Source organism: Rhinoderma darwinii, chromosome 5, assembly GCF_050947455.1.
Source record: "Rhinoderma darwinii isolate aRhiDar2 chromosome 5, aRhiDar2.hap1, whole genome shotgun sequence".
NCBI lineage: Eukaryota > Metazoa > Chordata > Amphibia > Anura > Rhinodermatidae > Rhinoderma > Rhinoderma darwinii.
Genome location: NC_134691.1, coordinates 269939338 through 269959233, shown reverse-complemented (window position 1 = coordinate 269959233; position 19896 = coordinate 269939338). Strand labels below are relative to the sequence as shown.

The window sequence follows — 19896 nt, the reverse complement described above, 5'->3', positions numbered from 1 at the left end:
GAACTATTTAGGGAAGAAGCAGGCAGCTGGTATTCTATCTGTAATGGAGTGGCCAGCACATGTACCAGATCTCAACCCCATAGAGCTGTTGTGGGAGCAGCTTGACCGTATGGTACGCAAGAAGTGCCCATCAAGCCAATCCAACTTGTGGGAGGGCCTTCTGGAAGCATGGGGTGAAATTTCTCCCGATTACCTCAGCAAATTAACAGCTAGAATGCCAAAGGTCTGCAATGCTGTAATTGCTGCAAATGGAGCATTCTTTGACGAAAGCAAAGTTTGAAGGAGAAAATTATTATTTCAAATAAAAATCATTATTTCTAACCTTGTCAATGTCTTGACTATTTTCTAGTCATTTTGCAACTCATTTGATAAATATAAGTGTGAGTTTTCATGGAAAACACAAAATTGTCTGGGTGACCCCAAACTTTTGAACGGTAGTGTATATATATAAATAAAGAAAGTCTTGCAGCACTCCAATAAGCAAAATCGTGAAGTTTATTCAGTCCACATCAAGCAAAGGTGCAACGTTTCTGTCCTACAATAGGACCTTTCTCAAGCAAGGATCGGGACTACTTGCTGGGCACCCAGATATATATATACAATTCCTTCCTAAAGTGAGTGCTACTGCTTGTCTTCGTTGTTTGTGAGTATATATATATATATATATATATATATATATATATATAAGTTGATCATGTTCTGGTGCTGTATATATGTACTGAGCTTTGTTCTGGTGTTGTATATATGTACTGAGCTTGGTTCTAGTACTGTGTATATATATATATATATATATATATATATATATATATATATATATATTGAGCTAGGTGCTTTTGCTCTATTTATCTACTGAGCTTTGTTCTGGTGCTGTATATATGTACTGGGCTTGGTTCTAGTACTGTGTATATATATATATATATATATATATATATATATATTGAGCTAGGTGCTTTTGCTCTATTTATCTACTGAGCTTTGTTCTGGTACTGTATATATTTACTGAGCTTGGTTCTGGTGCTGTGTATAAGTACTGAGCTTGGTTCTGGTGTTGTGTTTATGTACTGGGCTTGGTTCTGGTCATGTATATATGTAAAGAGCTTGGTTCTGGTATTGTATATAGAACTATATTTCTTGTAAAATGTACAAATAGTTTCATGCTAGAGTTAAACCAAAAAAAGTGGAAATAAATTACACCCAATTGATTGGTAGAGAAAACAAATATGGCGAGGGGGAAGGAGATGTCGGGAAAGAGGTTCGGGAGGGAGGAGTGCAAACTGAATCTTTGCCCCGGGGGTTGGAGAACCTAACTACACCTCTGTTTTATGGATCCTGACTACCCTCGGCTTCACACACGCAGTGTGCACGTTGCCGTTTATAACACTTACAGTATACATGGACATGTAATATGTTGCCCCTCAGCTGAAGTACTCATGATCAGCTTTTAGGGATCAAATATGGACAGTATTAACATTAGAGTTAGAGCACTACAGTTAACCATTTATTGTCCAAAGTGAATTTCCCCTACATAAGGAGATCGGCGCTATAATGTAGGTGACAGAAGTGCTTTTTATTAAAAAAATTATCTATTTTTACCACTTTATGAGCGATTTTTTAGCTTTATGCTAATTAGTTTCTTAATGCCCAAGTGGGCGTGTTTTTACTTTAGACCAAGTGGGCGTTGTACAGAGGAGTGTATGACGCTGACCAATCAGTTCATTCATTTACACTGCACTAGCGATATAGCTATATCGCTATCTGCAGTCTCATACACACACACTAACATTACTGCAGTGTCCTGATAATGAATATACAACACTACCAGCCAGGACGTGATGTGTATTCAGAATCCTGACACTTCTGAATCTTTTCTGTGAGATTACAGCAAGGCAAATGTAATCTCGTTTGAAATGACAGGTTACATCGTAATCTCACGAGATTACGCTTGCCTTACTGTAAATCTCACAGAGACGCTATGTAAAGGATCTGCCAGACACAGCTTCTGTGTCGACACCCGTGGTTAGTCAGTCTGCACCTGCTCCTAAGTCTGATCGAGTGACCCCTCCTTCTACCAATCAGGCTGGGAGGCTGAGGAGTGGGAGAGCCTATCACAGCCTGGCCAGACGGAGCTAGCTCCCGCCCACTGTCTATTTATACCTTCACTTCCTGCTCCTCCTTTGCCTGTGATTCTGTTTGTTTCCTGGCTCTGCTGCTGCTGCTTGTACTTTTAAGTCCTCTGCTCCATATAGACCCTGGCTTACTGACTACTCTCCTGCTCTCTGCGTTTGGTACCTCGTACACTCCTGGTTTGACTCGGCTCATTCACTACTCTCCTGTTCTGCGTTTGGTACCTCGTACACTCCTGGTTTGACTCGGCTCGTTCACTACTCTTGTTGCTCACGGTGTTGCCGTGGGCACTGCCCCGTTCCCCTAGCTTCTGTGTACCCTTGTCTGTTTATCTGTCGTGCACATAGTGAGCGTAGGCACCGTCGCCCAGTTGTACGCCGTCGCCTAGGACGGGCCGTTGCAAGTAGGCAGGGACTGAGTGGTGGGTAGATTAGGGCTCACCTGTCTGTCTCCCTACCCCGGCATTACACGCTACAGAAGTGACAGGATTCTGAATCCACTTCCTGGAGGGGGCTAGGCACCAGGTAACGGTCCTTACCGACCACAAGAATCTGGTTTTCCTACAATCTGCCCGGAGGCTAAACCCGAGACAAACTCGATGGGCGCTATTTTTTACCAGATTCAACTTTTTGGTTACCTATAGGGCTGGGTCTAAAAATATTAAGGCCGATGCACTGTCGCGTAACTTCATGGCCAGCCCTCCTTCGGAGGAAGACCCTGCTTGTATTTTGCCTCCTGGTATAATCATTTCTTCTATTGATTCTGATTTAGTCTCTGAAATTGCGGCTGATCAAGGTTCAGCTCCCGGGAACCTTCCTGAGGACAAGCTGTTTGTTCCCCTGCAATTCCGGCTAAGGGTACTTAGGGAAAATCATGACTCCGCACTATCTTGTCATCCAGGCGTCCTGGGTACCAAACACCTCATTGCCAGAAACTATTGGTGGCCTGGGTTGCCTAAAGACGTTAAGTCCTACGTCGCCGCTTGTGAGGTTTGTGTTAGGTCCAAGACTCCCAGGTCCCGACCAGCGGGCTTACTACGTTCTTTGCCCATTCCCCAGAGACCTTGGACCCATATCTCCATGGATTTTATCACCGATTTGCCTCCATCTCAAGGCAAGTCGGTGGTGTGAGTTGTAGTAGACCGCTTCAGTAAGATGTGCCACTTTGTGCCCCTCAAGAAACTACCCAATGCTAAGACGTTAGCTACCTTGTTTGTTAAACACATCCTGCGTCTCCATGGGGTTCCTGTCAATATTGTTTCTGACAGAGGGGTACAATTTGTTTAATTGTTTTGGAGAGCCTTCTGTAAAAAGTTGGAGATTGATCTGTCCTTCTCCTCGGCCTTCCATCCTGAAACTAATGGCCAAACCGAGAGGACTAATCAGTCTCTAGAACAATATTTAAGGTGTTTTATCTCTGACTGTCAATATGATTGGGTCTCCTTCATTTCCCTCGCTGAATTTTCCCCTAATAACCGGGTCAGTAACTCGTCAGGGGTCTCCCCCTTTTTCTGTAATTTTGGGTTTAATCCACGGTTCTCCTCCGTTTCACCTGGTGGTTCCAACAATCCTGAGGTAGATGTCGTTCATCAGGAACTGTGCACAGTCTGGGCCCAGGTTCAGAAGAACCTAGAGGCGTCCCAGAGCATACAAAAGACTCAGGCAGATAGAAGATGTTTTGCTAACCCCTTGTTTGTGGTCGGGGATCTGGTGTAGCTGTCTTCAAAAAATTTGCGCCTTAAAGTCCCGTCCAAAAAGCTTGCTTCCCGGTATATAGGGCCGTACAAGGTCATTGAAGTCTTTAACCCTGTCTCCTTCCGACTGGAGTTACCCCCGTCTTTTCGAATACACGACGTGTTTCATGCCTCCCTCCTGAAACGCTGCTCCCCGTCCTTGGCTCCCTCGAGGAAACCTCCGGTCCCTGTTCTCACCCCTGAAGGGGTAGAATTCGAGGTGGCCAAGATTGTGGACAGCAGGATGGTCCAAGGCTCTCTCCAGTACCTGGTCCATTGGAGAGGATACGGGCCTGAGGAGAGGACTTGGGTACCCGCCCGGGATGTTCACGCTGCAGTATTGCTCAGGAGGTTCCATGTTCGGTTCCCCAATAAGCCAGGTCCACCTAGAAAGGGTCCAGTGGCCCCTCATAAAAGGGGGGGTACTGTAAAGGATCTGCCAGACACAGCTTCTGTGTCGACGCCCGTGGTTAGTCAGTCTGAACCTGCTCCTAAGTCTGATCGAGTGACCCTCCTTCTACCAATCAGGCTGGGAGGCTGAGGAGTGGGAGAGCCTATCACAGCCTGGCCAGATGGAGCTAGCTCCCGCCCTCTGTCTATTTATACCTTCACTTCCTGCTCCTCCTTTGCCTGTGATTCTGTTTGTTTCCTGGCTCTGCTGCTGCTGCTTGTACTTTTGTCCTCTGCTCCATATCGACCCTGGCTTACTGACTACTCTCCTGCTCTCTGTATTTGGTACCTCGTATACTCCTGGTTTGACTCGGCTCGTTCACTACTCTCCTGTTCTGCGCTTGGTACCTCGTACACTCCTGTTTTGACTCGGCTCATTCACTACTCTTGTTGCTCACGGTGTTGCCGTGGGCACTGCCCCGTTCCCCTAGCTTCTGTGTACCCTTGTCTGTTTGTCTGTCGTGCACATAGTGAGCGTAGGGATTGTCACCCAGTTGTACGCAGTCGCCTAGTACGGGCCGTTGCAAGTAGGCAGGGACTGATTGGCGGGTAGATTAGGGCTCACCTGTCTGTCTCCCTACCCCGGCATTACACGCTACAGAAGTGACAGGATTCTGAATACACATCACGTCCTGGCTGGAGGTAATGTATATTCATTATCAGGACTGTGCAGTAATGTTATAGTGTGTTTACGTGTCTGCACATAGTGATATAGCTATATCGCTAGTATTGTGTAAATGAACGGAGAGAAGTGTATGAAGCTGATTGGTCAGCATCATACACTCCTCTGTACAACGCCCACTTGGTCTAAAGTAAAAACACGCCCACTTGGGCATTAAGAAACTCATTAGCATAAAGCTAAAAATCGCTCATAAAGTGGTAAAAATTGATTGTTTTTCTAAATAAAAAGCATTACTGTCACCTACATTACAGCGCCGATCTCCTTATATAGGAGATAGGGCACTTATAATGTGGTGACAGAGCCTCTTTAAGTAAGTAAAACACAAACAGGTTTTGGTTGCAGATTTTTTGGAAAACAGAAGATAAAGTAAACAATTGATTTTCACGAAGGCTTCGTTCACATCTGCGTTGGGGTCCCGTTCTGATGTTCCGTCAGAGGTTTCCGTCAGAGCGGGACCCTGAGCAGACACAAACTGACACCAACCTAAACCAGAGGTTTCCGTTTCCATCACAATCGATTTCAATGGTAACGGATCCGGTGCCCATGGTTTCCGGTGCACCTGACCCGTCGTTTTCCCGGAAGCTATAGCGTAGTCGACTACGCTATTGCTTCCGGCAAAATGACAGGTCCGGTGCACATCAGACACAAACGGAAACAATGGGCACCGGATCTGTCACCATTAAAACCTCTGGTTTCCGTCGGTGTCAGTTTGTGTCTGCTCAGGGTCCCGTTCTGACGGAAACCTCCAATGGAATGTCAGAACGGGACCCCAACGCAGATGTGAACGAAGCCTAACATTGTGCTCCTTCTTGTTAATCGCTTGGTTCTAATAATTTTTTTATTTATTAATCAAGCTTTATTTTGCTTCTTTTATTTTTCTATACTTGTGAGGGTATGTGCACACACACTAATTACGTCCGTAATTGACGGACGTATTTCGGCCGCAAGTCCTGGACCGAACACAGTGCAGGGAGCCGGGCTCCTAGCATCATAGTTATGTACGATGCTAGGAGTCCCTGCCTCGCTGCAGGACAACTGTCCCGTACTGTAATCATGTTTTCAGTACGGGACAGCAGTTCCACGGAGAGGCAGGGACTCCTAGCGTCGTACATAACTATGATGCTAGGAGCCCGGCTCCCTGCACTGTGTTCGGTCCGGTACTTGCGGCCGAAATACGTCCGTCAATTACGGACGTAATTAGTGTGTGTGCACATACCCTGACTGTTCCAATGATGATATTCTGCATATTGTCTAGAAAACATGGATATTACTTACATTCATGTTTGGTACTGTACAAAGTGAGGCCAAGGATTTGCGATCACGAGTGTCAAATCTACCGTCTGTCATCACTATTGCCACTTTATGGGTGAGTATGGATTCCTCTAAAGTTTGCTTGGCAAAATCTAATGCTTCTCCTGTGAATGTTCCCCCTGCCATCCACTGCATGTTCTTTACAGCACTGAAACAATAAATGTCAGGAAGGACTTCTTTTTTATACGTACATTTTTCAAAATACTCTTAAATATATTTAAATGTAATATAACTTGTTATTTGAAACAATAACTGTTATTATTCTTTTCTTATTGTTATTATTATTATTATAATTAACACTTTTTAAGTGGATTTTAGGTAGAAAAAACACATTGCAATAAAATTGCAATGTGTTTAATTAAAATAAGTGACATGCACGGTGAAAATACGCAACAGAAATTGACATGCTGTGGTTTTTAAAATCTGCACTCCAGATCAATTCCTGCGCTAAAATTTTCTGCAGTGTGTGGATAAGAATTGTTAAAATCTCATCCACTCTGCTGCTACTGTAATACGATGCAGATTTTCCATCCGCAAATCTAGTCGGAAAATCTGCAGCACTTCCCCCAAGGCCGGATTCACACGAGCGTGTGCGTTTTGCGTGCGCAAAAAACGTGGTGTTTTGCACGCGCAAAAGGTCCATAAAAGCTCCGTGTGTCAGCAGCATATGATGCGTGGCTGCGTGAGTTTCGCGTAGCCGCCATCATTATGACACTCTGTTTTTATGTTTGTAAACAGAAAAGCACGTGGTGCTTTTCTGTTTTCATTCATAGCTCTGACTACTCTAGCGCGCATCGCGCGCGGCACACGGAAGTGCATCCGTGTGCCGTGCACGGTTTTCACTCACCCATTGACTTCAATGGGTGCGTAATACGCAAAAAAACGGGCAATTATAGGACATGTCGTGAGTTTTACACAGCGGACATACGGACAGTCTGAACGGCCCCATTGACTAACATAGGTCCGTGCGACGCGCGTGAAAATCACGCGTGCAGCACGGACGTATTATACGTTCGTCTGAATAAGCCCTAAGGAAGAACATAAGTGTCTATGTAGCATGGCCTATTAAACATGGATTTTTATTTTAAATACTTGATGACACTGAATATGTGAACTGTTACCTTTTAAACTGGGCAAGTGTTTTAATGTTGGGGTCATCTGTAGAAAGAAGTTCTTGTTTCCCTTCATGACTGTACTGAATGATTCCAAAACGGTTAGCACCTAGTCCTTTATTCTGGTAAAAAGAGCGACAAAAACATCAAATATATCGTAGTCGGTACCATACTGTATATATATTGTCTCATTTCCCGTGCAATGCCTGCCTCTACACAGAATTAAAGCACCTTTGAAAGCGGTGAGTGGCTATTTCTCTATATGCTGTTAAAATTTATAAACACAGTGCATTCGGAAAGTCTTCAGACCCTTTCACTTTTTTCACATTTTGTTATGTTGAGGCCTTGTGCTAAAATAAAATTAAAAAAATCACGTTTTCCCCATCATTCTGCACTCAATACTCCATAATGACAAAGTGAAAACAGAATTTTAGAAATTTTTGCAAATTTATTAAAAATGAAAAACTCAAATTTAGCATAAACATAAGTATTCAGACCCTTTGCTATGACACTTGAAATTAGCTTTGGGGACCTCCCATTTCTCTAGATCATCTTGGAAATGTTTCTACACCTTGATTGGAGTCCACCTGTGATGAATTCATTTGATTGGATATGATTTGGAAAGACACACCCCTGTCTAGATAAAGTCACACAGCTGACAATGCATATCAGAGCAAAAACCATGGTATGAGAGGAAAGAACTGCCTGTAGAGCTCAGAGACAGGATTGTGTGGAGGCACAGATTTAGAGAAGGGTACAAAAAAAATTCTGCTTCACTGAAAGTTCCCAAGAGCAAAGTGGCCTATAATTCTTAAATAGAAAAAGCTTGGAACAGCCAGGACTTTTCCTAGAGCTGGCCGCCCCACCAAACTAAGTAATTGGGAGAGAAGGGCCTTTGTAAGAGAGGTGACCAAGAACCCAATGGTCACTCTGACTGAGCTTCAAATATCCTGTGTGCAGATGGGAGAAACTTTCAGAAGGTCAGCCATCACTGCAGCACTCCACCAATCTGGGCTTTATGGCAGAGTGGCCATAAAGAAGCCCCTCCTCAGTAAAAGACACATGAAAGCCCGTATGGAGTTTGCAAAAAAAAGCACCTAAAGGACTCTCATCACCTTCCCAATACCATCCCTGCTGTAAAGCATGGTGATGAAAGCATTATTCTGTGGGGGTGTTTTTCAGCTGCTGGGACAGGAAGACTGGTCAGGGTTGAGGGAAAGATGAATGGAGCAAAGTACAGAGATATTCTTAATGAAAACCTGATCCAGAGTGCTCTGGACCTCAGACTAGAACAAAGGATCACCTTCCAACAATACAATGACCCTAAGCACATAGCCAAGACAACACAGGAGTGCCTTAGGGACAACTTTGTGAAAGTTCTTGAGTGGCCAGCAAGAGCCCTGAATTGAACCCAATCGAACATCTATGGAGAGACCTGAAAATGGCCGTCCACCGACAGTCCCCATCCAACCTGACAGAGCTTGAGAGGATCTGCACAGAAGAATGGCAGAAAATCCCCAAATCCATGTGTGCAAATCTTGTTGTATCATACCAAAGAACACTGGAGGCTGTTATCGCTGCCAAAGGCGCTTCAACCAAGTACTGAGTAAAGGGTCTGAATACTTATGTCAATGCAATATTTTAGTTTTTCCTTTTCAATAAATTAGCAAAGATTACTAACATTCTGTTTTCACTTTGTCAGTATGGGGTATTGAGTGCAGAATGATGGTGAAAAACATGATTTTTTTTTATTTTAGCACAAGGCCTCAACAAAACAAAATGTGAGATAATTGAAAGGATCTGGAGACTACCCGAATGCATTATATCTATAAATGCCCAGCTCTATGTATATAACATGATCATAATAAAGTAAAAACGAATATATATCCAAAAAGTTTATAAACAAACCTAATTTTTCAATTGGGACCACCAATCTGATCTCATCAATAACAAATACAGAGGAACGCTGTTCATTAATTCATTAACTTCATCAATAACTTTAGCGTCCTTAACCCCTTCCCGACATTTGACGTACATGTACGTCATGGAAAGCATTGACTTCCCGCAAAATGCCGTACATGTACTTCAAATGTTTGGCACCGGCTCAGAAGCTGAGTCGGTGCCATCATCGTCGGTTCTCAGCTGTATCTTACAGCTGACATCCGACTGTAACGGCGGGGACCGAAATTAGCTTCGATCCCCGCCATTAACCCCTTAAGTGCAGCGCTCAAACGCGATCGCTGCACTTAAGGTGTTTGCAGCTCATCGGAGCCCCAGCAATGAAATTGCCGGGGTTCCGGTGGCTGCAATGGCAACCGGAGGCCTAATACTGGCCTCCCGGTCTGCCTAGCACCGAAGCCGGTCAAGATCCGCCCGGCGGCTGAGCCTGATCGGCTTCCGTAGCTGCCGGCAAGATGGCGCCGGGTCAGGAGCTGATCCGGCGTCATCAGCGATGGAAGTCAGCTGTACTGTACAGCTGACATCCACCTGTAACGGCAGGAATCGGAGCTAGCTCCGATCCCTGCCATTAACCCCTTCGATGCAGCAATCGAAAGCGATTGCTGCATCGTAGCGGTTACTAGCAGATCGCCAGCCCTGAGACGCAATCGGGACTGGCGACTGCTGTTATGGCAACAGGAGACACAATGGTCTCCTGCTCTGCCATTACGGAAGCCGATTTAGGCCCCGCCGGGAGGCGAAGCCTAATCGGCTTGCTGTCAGTGAATGACTGACAGATCTAATACATTGCACTACATAGGTAGTGCAATGTATTAGAAAAAAAAAAATCTGACCGTTGGACCTTCAAGTCCCCTAGTGGGTCTTGAAGAAAAGTGTAAAAAAAGTATAAAAAAGTGTAAAAAAAAGTGCAAAAAATAAAAGTTTGAAAACAATAAAAGTTTCAAGTAATCAAATAAAACACAATCCCCCTTTTACACTTATCAAGTCCTTTATTATTGAAAAATAATAATAAACCATATGTATTTGGTATCGCCACGACCGTAACGACCTGAGGTATCAAAATATTATATTATTTATTGCACGCGGTGAACAGCGTAAAAAAAAAACTTAAAAAACTTTACCAGAGTTTCTGTTTTTTGGTCACTTTGCCCTACAAATATTAGAATAAAAAGTGATCAAAAAGTCGCACGTATGCAAAAATGGTACCTATAAAAACTATAGCTCGTCCCGCAAAACACAAGCCCTCATACACCTCCGTCTACAAAAAAATTAAAAAGTTATGGTTCTCACAACTTGGCGATAGAAAAAATACATTCTTTTTACAAAAGTAATTTTATTGTGCAAAAAGTTGTAAAACATAAAAAAGTGCTATAAATTAGGTATCGCCAGAATCGTACTGACCCGCAGAATAAAGTTAACATGTAATTTATAACGCATGGTGAACACTGTATAAAAAAAAACGAAAAAAGCTGTGCCAGAATTGCGTTTTTTTGTTTACCTGGCATCCCAAAAAATAGGATAAAAGGTGATCAAAAAGTCACATGTACCCCAAAATGGTACCAATAATAACTACAGCTCGTCCCGCAACAAACCAGCCCTCATACCGCTACGTCTATGAAAAATAAAATTAGTTATGGCTCCAATAAGTCAGGAAATAAAAAAATATGCAGTTGTGCCCGAGGGGAACATTTCTTCTGTTTCAAGAGGCGATTTATCAAGGACCTAAAATTAGGGAACCAGGAAGGGGAGAGCCCAAACATATCCGCTGGAAGCGACGGTGCCCGTATTATACCAGGACAACACTTTCCCAGCAAAATTCTCCAAACTACAAAAGGTGCTGAGTGTGGACCAAAAGGGGGATAAGAAATGACACCATTTATCAGTGCGAGACTGGCCTGTGCGGAAAGTATTGCTTCACAGCGTAACACACATCTATGGATTATTATTATTTTTTTATACCACCTGACTATGCCCCTTATACACTCCGCCCCGCTTACATGTACCCCCACATTATAAAACACCAGCAATACTCAAACAAGTATAGTACCAAGCAAAATCTGCTCTCCAAAAGCCAAATGGTGCTCCCTCGGCTCTGAACCCTACAGTGTGCCCAAACAGCAGTTTCCTTCAACATATATGGCATCGTCATACCCGGGAGAACCCTTTTAACAATTTTTGGGGTGTGTGTCTCCAGCGTCATAAGCTTGGCATGACATATTTGCGACTGAATGGCATAGCTAGGGAAAAATATAAATTTTTAATTTGCACCATCCGCAGTGCATTCGTTTATGGAAAAGACCTGTGGGGTGAAAATGCTCACTACATCCCTTAATAAATGCCTTGAGGGGTGCAGTTTCCATAATGGGGTCACTTCTCAGGGGTTTCTTTTTATTATTTCACATCTGAGCCTCTGCAGTTGTGAACCAATACTTTGTAAATCGCCAAATTAGGCCTCCACTCCGCATGGTACTCTTCACTCCTGAGCCCTGTCATATGTCCAGGCAAAAGATTAGGGTCACATGTAGGGTGTTTCTAAAACCGGGAAACACCGCATAATAATTAGAGGGCTGTCTTGTTATGGTGGCACAAGCCAGGCACCACATATTGGCATATCTATGGAAAAAAATCCCATTTTCACTCTGCAACATCGAGTGAACACTAATTTCTACAAAACACCTGCAGGGTTAAAATGCTTACTACACCCCTTGGTAAATGCATTGAGGGGTGTAGTTTCCAAAATGGGGTCACTTCTGGGGGTTTTCCACTGTTTTGGTCCCACAGTCGCCCAGAAACCAATCCAGCAACATCTGCACTCCAAATGGCGGTCCTTCCCTTCTGAGCCCTGCCGTTTGCCCAAACAGCAGTTTATGACCACATATGGGGTATTGCCGTACTCGGGAGAAATTGCTTTACAAATGTTGGGTTCTTTTTTTCCTTTATTTGTTGAGAAAATGAAAAAATTTGCGCTAAAGCTACGTCTTATTGAAGAAAAAGGACTGTTTTTATTTTCACTGCCTAATTCTAATAAATTCTATGAAACATCTGTGGGGTCAAAATGCTCACTACACCCCTAGATGAATTCCTCAAGAGGTGTAGTTTCCTAAATGGAGTCCCTTTTTGGGCGTTTTCATTGTTTTGTCCCCTCAGGGGCTTTCCAAATGTGACATGGCCGCCGCAAACCATTCCTGCTAAATGTGATCTCAAAAAGCCAAATAGTGCTCTTTCCCTTCTAAGCCCTGCCGTGTGTCCAAACAGTCGTTTATTACCACATGTGGGGCATTGTTTTACTCGGGAGAAATTGCTTTACAAATTTTGTGGTGCTTTTTCTCCTTCAGTCCTTGTGGAAATGAGAAAAAATTAGCTAAACCTAGATTGTTTTTGAAAAAATGTAGATTATTATTTTCAGGGCCTACTTCCAATAATTTCTGCAAGAAAACTGTGGGGTCAAATCGCTCACTATACCCCTAGATAATTTCCTCAATGGGTGTAGTCTCCAAAATGGGGTCACTTGTGGGGGGTTTCCACTGTTTTGTCCCCTCAGGGGCTTTGTAAATGTGACATGGCCTCTCAAACCATTCCTGCTAAATTTGAGCTCCAAAAGCCAAATGGCGCTCTTTCCCTTCTAAGCCCTGCCGTGTGTCCAAATATCCATTTATTACCACATGTGGGGTATTGTTTTACTCGGGAGAAATTGCTTTACAAATTTTGCGGTGCTTTTTCTCCTTTAGTCCTTGTGGAAATGAGAAAAAAAATCGCTAAACCTACATTTTCTTTGAAGAAATGTTGATTTTAATTTTCACGGCCTACTTCCAATAATTTCTGTAAAAAACCTGTGCGGTCAAAATGCTCACTACACCCCTAGATAATTTCATTGAGGTGTCTAGTTTCCCAGATGGGGTCACTTTTGGGGGATTTTTACTGTTTTGTCACTGCAAGAGCCCTTCAAACCTGACATGGTGCCTAAAATATATTCTAACAAAAATAAGGCCCCAAAATCGACTAGGTGTTCCTTTGCTTCTGAGGCCGGTGCTTCAGTCCAGTAGCACGCTACGACCACATGTGGGATATTTCCTAAAACTGCAGAAACTGGGCAACAAATATTGAGTTGCATTTCTCTGGTAAAACCTTCTGTGTTATAAAAAAAATTGTACTAAAAATTTATTTCTGCAAAAAAATATGAAATTTGTAAATTTCACCTCTACTTTGCTTTAATTCCTGTGACATGTATAAAGGGTTAAGACATTTTCTAAATGCTGTTTTGAATACTTTGAGGGGTGAAGTTTTTAAAATGGGGTGACTTTTTGGGGGTTTCTAATATATAAGGCCCTCAAAGCCACTTCACAACTGAACTGCCCCCTGTAAAAATGGCCTTTTGAAATTTTCTTGAAAATGTGAGAAATTGCTGCTAAAGTTCTAAGCCTTGTGATGTCATAGAAAAATAAAAGGATGTTAAAAAAACGATGCCAATCTAAAGTAGACATATGGGGGATGTTAATTAGCAACAATTTTGTGTGGTATAACTGCCTGTCTTACAAGCAGATACATTTAAATTGAGAAAAATGCTAATTGTTGCAATTTTTCGCTAATTTTTGGTGTTTTTCACAATTAAACACTGAACATATCGAGCAAATTTTGCCAGTAACTTAAAGTGCAATGTGTCACGAGAAAACAGTCTCAGAATCGCTTGGATAGGTGAAAGCATTCCGGAGTTATTACCACATAAAGTGACACATGTCAGATTTGAAAAATGAGGCTCTGTCAGGAAGGTCAAAAGTGGCTAAAGAGGGAAGGGGTTAAAGGGAAGGTGTCATGATTTTTTTTTTTTTATAATATTGCTTTTAGTATGATATTAAAATAAATTTTATTTATTTGTGTTCTTGTGTTCTACTTTTTACTTTTTTCTTACTTTTACTTCTCTATGGGGGCTGCCATTTTTTTTTCATCTCTGTATGTGTCAATTAACGACACATACAGAGATGGAATACGGCACATACATCCCCATAGAGAATGCAAACGGGAGCCGTTCCATTCTCTGCAGCGTATGCTGTTTGTGTGGGAACGGCGATGCGCCGCACCCACACAGACCAAAACAAAGCTCGTTAGCAGAGCGAAATCCGGCACCATTTTCATGTGGACCGGAAGCCGCTGCCGGACAGTAAGATGACAATTTCCGGGCCACGGCTTCCGGCCATATGTTCAAGGAAGCGAAGACCCAAGGAATAGGAGCGGAGGCAGCAGCAGGAGCAGGTAATTTATGTTCGTGTATGTTAGTGTTATACTGTCTGCTTGGCACTGTATCTAATCCTCCTACACTGTGCAGTCGCTCAGAAAATGGCGGCACACAGTGTAGGAGGTTTGAAGATTCAAACCCCTCCTTCTCCTGGACCTAGCCAGAATAAGGGAGGGGGGATTGTTTGAGGACACTAGAGCGAGTGTGTCTACCCCAAATTTGCAGCATAAAGCAATGAGGTTGCTTTACCACATTGACCATGCTGCTTTTTTTGAACTGCTCCCTCTAGTGACCAGCACATGGAAATGTTATAAATTAGAATTTAATTTATAATATTTCCTGACTTGTGAAAAAATTAAAACAATGTGTAATCATTTAAATAATAATTGTTTAACTAAAAAAAAAAAAAAATTCTATCGACACATTCCCTTTAAGTTCAATGTTCATGTCCGTTCAGTGCAAACGTTCTTCATTGTGCATGACAGTAAAGTTTTACATGTTGTAGACAGGTATGTTGTGGAGACCAACCCAAAGGATCCATGTTACTATAGACGCTTGTTTACGTCTTTGGGATTGGCACTATGCATTTTATTTTTGTTATTTATATGATAATGAATTTGCATATAGAATTTCACTTAACAATCCATGAAACTAATCAATACACATCACTTTATAAACCTTACACGGCTGATGTCACATTTTCTTGTATTTCTATATGTGTGTATACTGTATATCTTTGCAATTACTATGCAGTTTTTTTAATGTTTAATGCTTGTTCTTGTCACGAAGTTTATTAACAATGCACCACTAGATGTCCTTCTTCAACCAAAGAAAAATTAAATATGTATGTGTATTCTATTATTACTTAGTTTCCAGTAAGAAATCACTGATAATATCCTACTGTAAAAAAACACAAAAGCTCTGTTCACATCCTGTTTGTGGTGAATGTTTAGCATATATGCCGGAGAAATCTCCCAATATATAAGCTGAAAGTGTTGCTCATACAAATTACATTTGCGCACATTGTAAAAAATGTATAACAGGCAGTATAAGATTTTTGCAGGATCCTCTTGTACTATGCTTGTCAAAGTCAGTAAAATAAAAAGATTGCCTGAATGTGTGCTAAAAGAACACCAGCCGATTATACTCTATGAATATGTTCAGTAAATACAATGCATTCGGAAAGTTCAGACCCTTTACATTTTTTCATATTTTGTTATGTTGAGGCCTTTTGCTAAAATAAAAAAAAATTCTGTTTTTTTCCCATCATTCTGCACTCAATACCCCATAATAAGAAAGTGAAAACAGAATGTTAGTAATAATTTATTGAAAAGGAAAAACGAAAATATTGCACGGACATAAGTATTCGGACCTTTTACTCAGTACTTAGTTGAAGCACCTTTGGCAGCGATAACAGCCTCCAGTCTTCTTGGGTATGATGCCACAGGGTTTGCAGCCAGCTCTAGGAAGAGTCCTGGTTTTTCCAAACTTTTTCCATTTAAGAATTATGGAAGCCACTTTGCTCTTGGGAACTTTCACTGCAGCAGAAAATTTTTTTGTACCCTGCTTCGGATCTGTGCTTCCACACAATCTTGTCCCTGAGCTCTGCAGGCAGTTCTTTCCTCCTCATGGCTTGGTTTTTGCTCTGATATGCATTGTCAGCTGTGTGACCTTATATAGACAGGGGTGTGTCTTTCCAAATCATGTCCAATTAAATGAATTTACCACAAGTGGACTCCAAAGATGATTTAGAGAACATTTCAAAGATGATTTAGAGAAAATGGAGGCCCCCAGAGCTAAATTTCAAGTGTCATAGCAAAGGGTCTGAATTCTTATGTACATGCGAAATTTAAGTTTTTAATTTTTATAAAATGTGCAAAAAAATTAAAAATTCTGTTTTCACTTTGTCATTAGGGGGTATTGAGTGCAGAATGATGGGGAAAAACTTGCATATTTTATTTTAGCACAAGGCCTCAACATAACAAAATGTGAAAAAAGTGAAAGGGTCTGAAGACTTTTTGAATGCACTGTGTGTTGAGAGTATTAGGGTATGTGCACACACACTAATTACGTCCGTAATTGACGGACGTATTTCGGCCGCAAGTCCCGGACCGAACACAGTGCAGGGAGCCGGGCTCCTAGTATCATACTTATGTACGATGCTAGGAGTCCCTGCCTCGCTGCAGGACAACTGTCCCGTACTGTAATCATGTTTTCAGTACGGGACAGTAGTTCCACGGAGAGGCAGGGACTCCTAGCATCGTACATAAGTATGATGCTAGGAGCCCGGCTCCCTGCAGTGTGTTCGGTCCACTACTTGCGGCCGAAATACGTCCGTCAATTACGGACGTAATTAGTGTGTGTGCACATACCCTTACGCTGAACGTACACCATCACTATGGGGTGTGAAAATAACCTATTAAAACAAGTAATATATTATATTGTTGTATCATGTTAATTTTTTTTCATATATCCCTTGCTGTAATTAGTAAAATAATGGGCTACTATTACACTATATTCACAAGTAGCGGGGTCAATACATTGTTGGCCGCTGTAGTAAATGGGATTCTATGAAATGTCATTTACACAGTGTGGTTGAAAACTGCAAGTATTCGGGCATGCTGCGTTAATTTTTAAAAGGTTTTTGAAAACAGCATGCCCTATTAAAGTATGTTCAAACATGGCAGATTAATGGCAGATGTCCCATTAATCTAAATTGGCTTGCAGAAATCCATGCACATGCTCCTGCAACATCTCCATTTATCAACAACAATAGTATATTACTCAGAAATGTAATATTGCATCGAAATTTAAACAAATCCGCCTGAATAAAGACGCTTTAAACTATTTTATTTATAAGTAACCCAAAAACTAGGCAAAAAAGACAAAAATTATCTCCCAAAAAGTTTTAGGCTAGCCAGGTAGGGAATTCACTGGATGTGATTTTCACATGGAGCATTGGACATCCCAATGCACATTGACCTGTCAACTTCACCATTCAGTATCAAGAGAGCAAATATTGCTGATCCCTGCCTGGACTAATATTATAAGTCTAACATCTACTTAAATAATGGTCTAAAGAACACCTAACGCGTTTCTACATCCCTTAGTGCTATGGATGTTTCCACAGTGGTGCATATAATTCACAACAGGGGCAGCTATTACACTGTTTTGTGCATGTGAAAAGCCCCCCTGTTATGCAGATGTCAGTGACGGCACAGATGTCTCACCGCAGCACGCGTGGTGAGAAGCCGGCTATTTGAGGCTTCCCCGCCCATTAAAGGCAGAACGAGCCCTATCTGGACCAATCAGAGCAGTATACAGGTCCGGCTGACGTGTGTCTGCTCCAGCCGACACGTCCTAGTTCCTGACTCGTAGGTCAACCAACCAACGCATAGCAAAAGTTACCATGGGAACCACCAAGCGGCCAAGTAGCAGCGTACTACAAGACGGATATATCAATCTAAGGGCCTGTTCACATCACCGTTCATTTCCGTCCGTCGACTCCGCTATTGATTCCGTCGGAAAACCGGAAAGCAAATAAATAAAAATATTGAAGAAAGGGAGGTGGGGGGAAACATACGCCTAAATGAATTATATGCACCTCTGTGGAAACATCCATAGCACTAGGGGATGTAGAATTGCGTTAGGTGTTCTTTAGACCATTATTTAAGTAGATGTTAGACTTATAATATTAGTCCAGGCAGGGATCTGCAATATTTGCTCTCTTGATACTGAATGGTGAAGTTAATACTATCGACAGATCAATGTGCATTGGGATGTCCAATGCTTCCTGTGAATATCACATCCAGTGAATTCAGCCTGAAACTTTTTTGGAGAGAATTTTTGGCTTTTTTTGCCTAGTTTTTAGGTTACTTATAAATAAATAAAATTGATTTAAGCGTCTTTATTCAGGCGGATTTGTGTAAACATCTCCATTTAGATGCATGGAACTGATTTTTATTATTGCAACACACTCTAAGAAGAGGTTCCCACAGGTTGGATACTCTGTGCAAAAACTGTGCAGTGTATCTGACCTGAAAACCGCAGCACCTTCCGTCTGAAAAACCACACCACATTGTGGAGTTTCTGCTGCGGAAATCAGCGCTGTGAAAAAAAAAAAGCCGTTCATACTTACCCCCTCTGCGTGTAGTCCGGCCTCCATGTATGACATTGCAGGCCATGTGACACTGCAGCTTGTAATTGGCTGCAGCGGACACATGGCATGAAACGTCATCCCAGGAGGCCGTATTGCAGGAAGAAGGAGGGTGTTCTGGGTAAGGATGATTTTTTTTTTCTTGAGTTGTGATTTTTGCGCCGAAACCGCTGCGATTTTGCCGCAAAAGTCACAACATTTAGCTTTCTGTTGCAAGTTTTGCAATCCCATTGAATTCAATGTGGAAAACCTGCAACAGAAATTCATCAAAAATGCAGCATAAATTTACATGTTGTGGATTTAAATTCCACACTGCAGGTTAATTTATTAACGTTTACGCTGCGATTTTTTTCCCGCAGCGTGAGCATGAGGTTTTCTGAATCTTATCCACTTTGCTACTACTGTAAATGCTGCAGAATTTTCTGGTAGAATTCTGTTTATGCTACGTGGGAACCCAGCCTAATTGTTTTTTTTTTATGCATTTTTCTCCCATAAACCTTTTGGCAAAAAATGCATAGAGAACACAATTATTGTATGTTTTTGCATTTTGTTTCTGAACAATTTTTTGTAGAGGTTTTTAGTGTATGAGCATTTTTGACATGTATATTCTGCCTCTGTGCAGTGTACCGTTTTTCTGCCTTGTTTGGTCATTTTGGTGATCACACGGAGGATAAATTCCTTCTGCAGAGTAAAGTTATTGAGTCCCACACTTTCAGAACTGTCCAGAACAAAGAGCAGCATAACTGGTCCACATGGGCATTCTGTACAGAGATAGTAATAAATACCAAATGACAAGGTCAAATCAAAGACAGACTAGGAATAAAGAGATCTGAGCTGGAGACTAAATGTAATTAAGAGATTATTATTTTTAATGTTCTACATATATATATATATATATATATATATATATATATGTAACAGATGTGCCTATTGTAGTGAGGTCAGGACAGTGGCATCATGTGAGACGAAGAAACAGAAACAGTTGGGCATAATGCCAGAAATAACAAGGGAAGGAAGAAGAGTTCCAGAGCTGAACTGACTATTGATGTGACAGAAGTGTCAAACGAATGCCAAATATTGAGATATTTAATACTTTATGAAATGAAGACCACACATGGAAATAGATGGTGCTGGTGAAGA

The 19896-nt window shown here is 41.9% G+C and overlaps 1 protein-coding gene across 1 annotated transcript in view; it reads right to left on the bottom strand.

Annotated features, from left to right (window-relative positions):
- The window catches only part of LOC142652907 (collagen alpha-1(VI) chain-like), a 59566-nt gene extending 40054 nt beyond the window's left edge, over positions 1-19512 (bottom strand). Inside the window, exons 1-3 of the mRNA XM_075828601.1 lie at positions 19384-19512; positions 7421-7533; positions 6264-6447 (exon numbers count right to left, since the gene is read on the bottom strand). Of these exons, the coding sequence (XP_075684716.1) occupies positions 6264-6447; positions 7421-7533; positions 19384-19497 (411 nt within the window). The 5' untranslated portion in view covers positions 19498-19512. The remainder of the gene's footprint in view (positions 1-6263; positions 6448-7420; positions 7534-19383) is intronic.
- Positions 19513-19896: the final 384 nt, after the last annotated feature.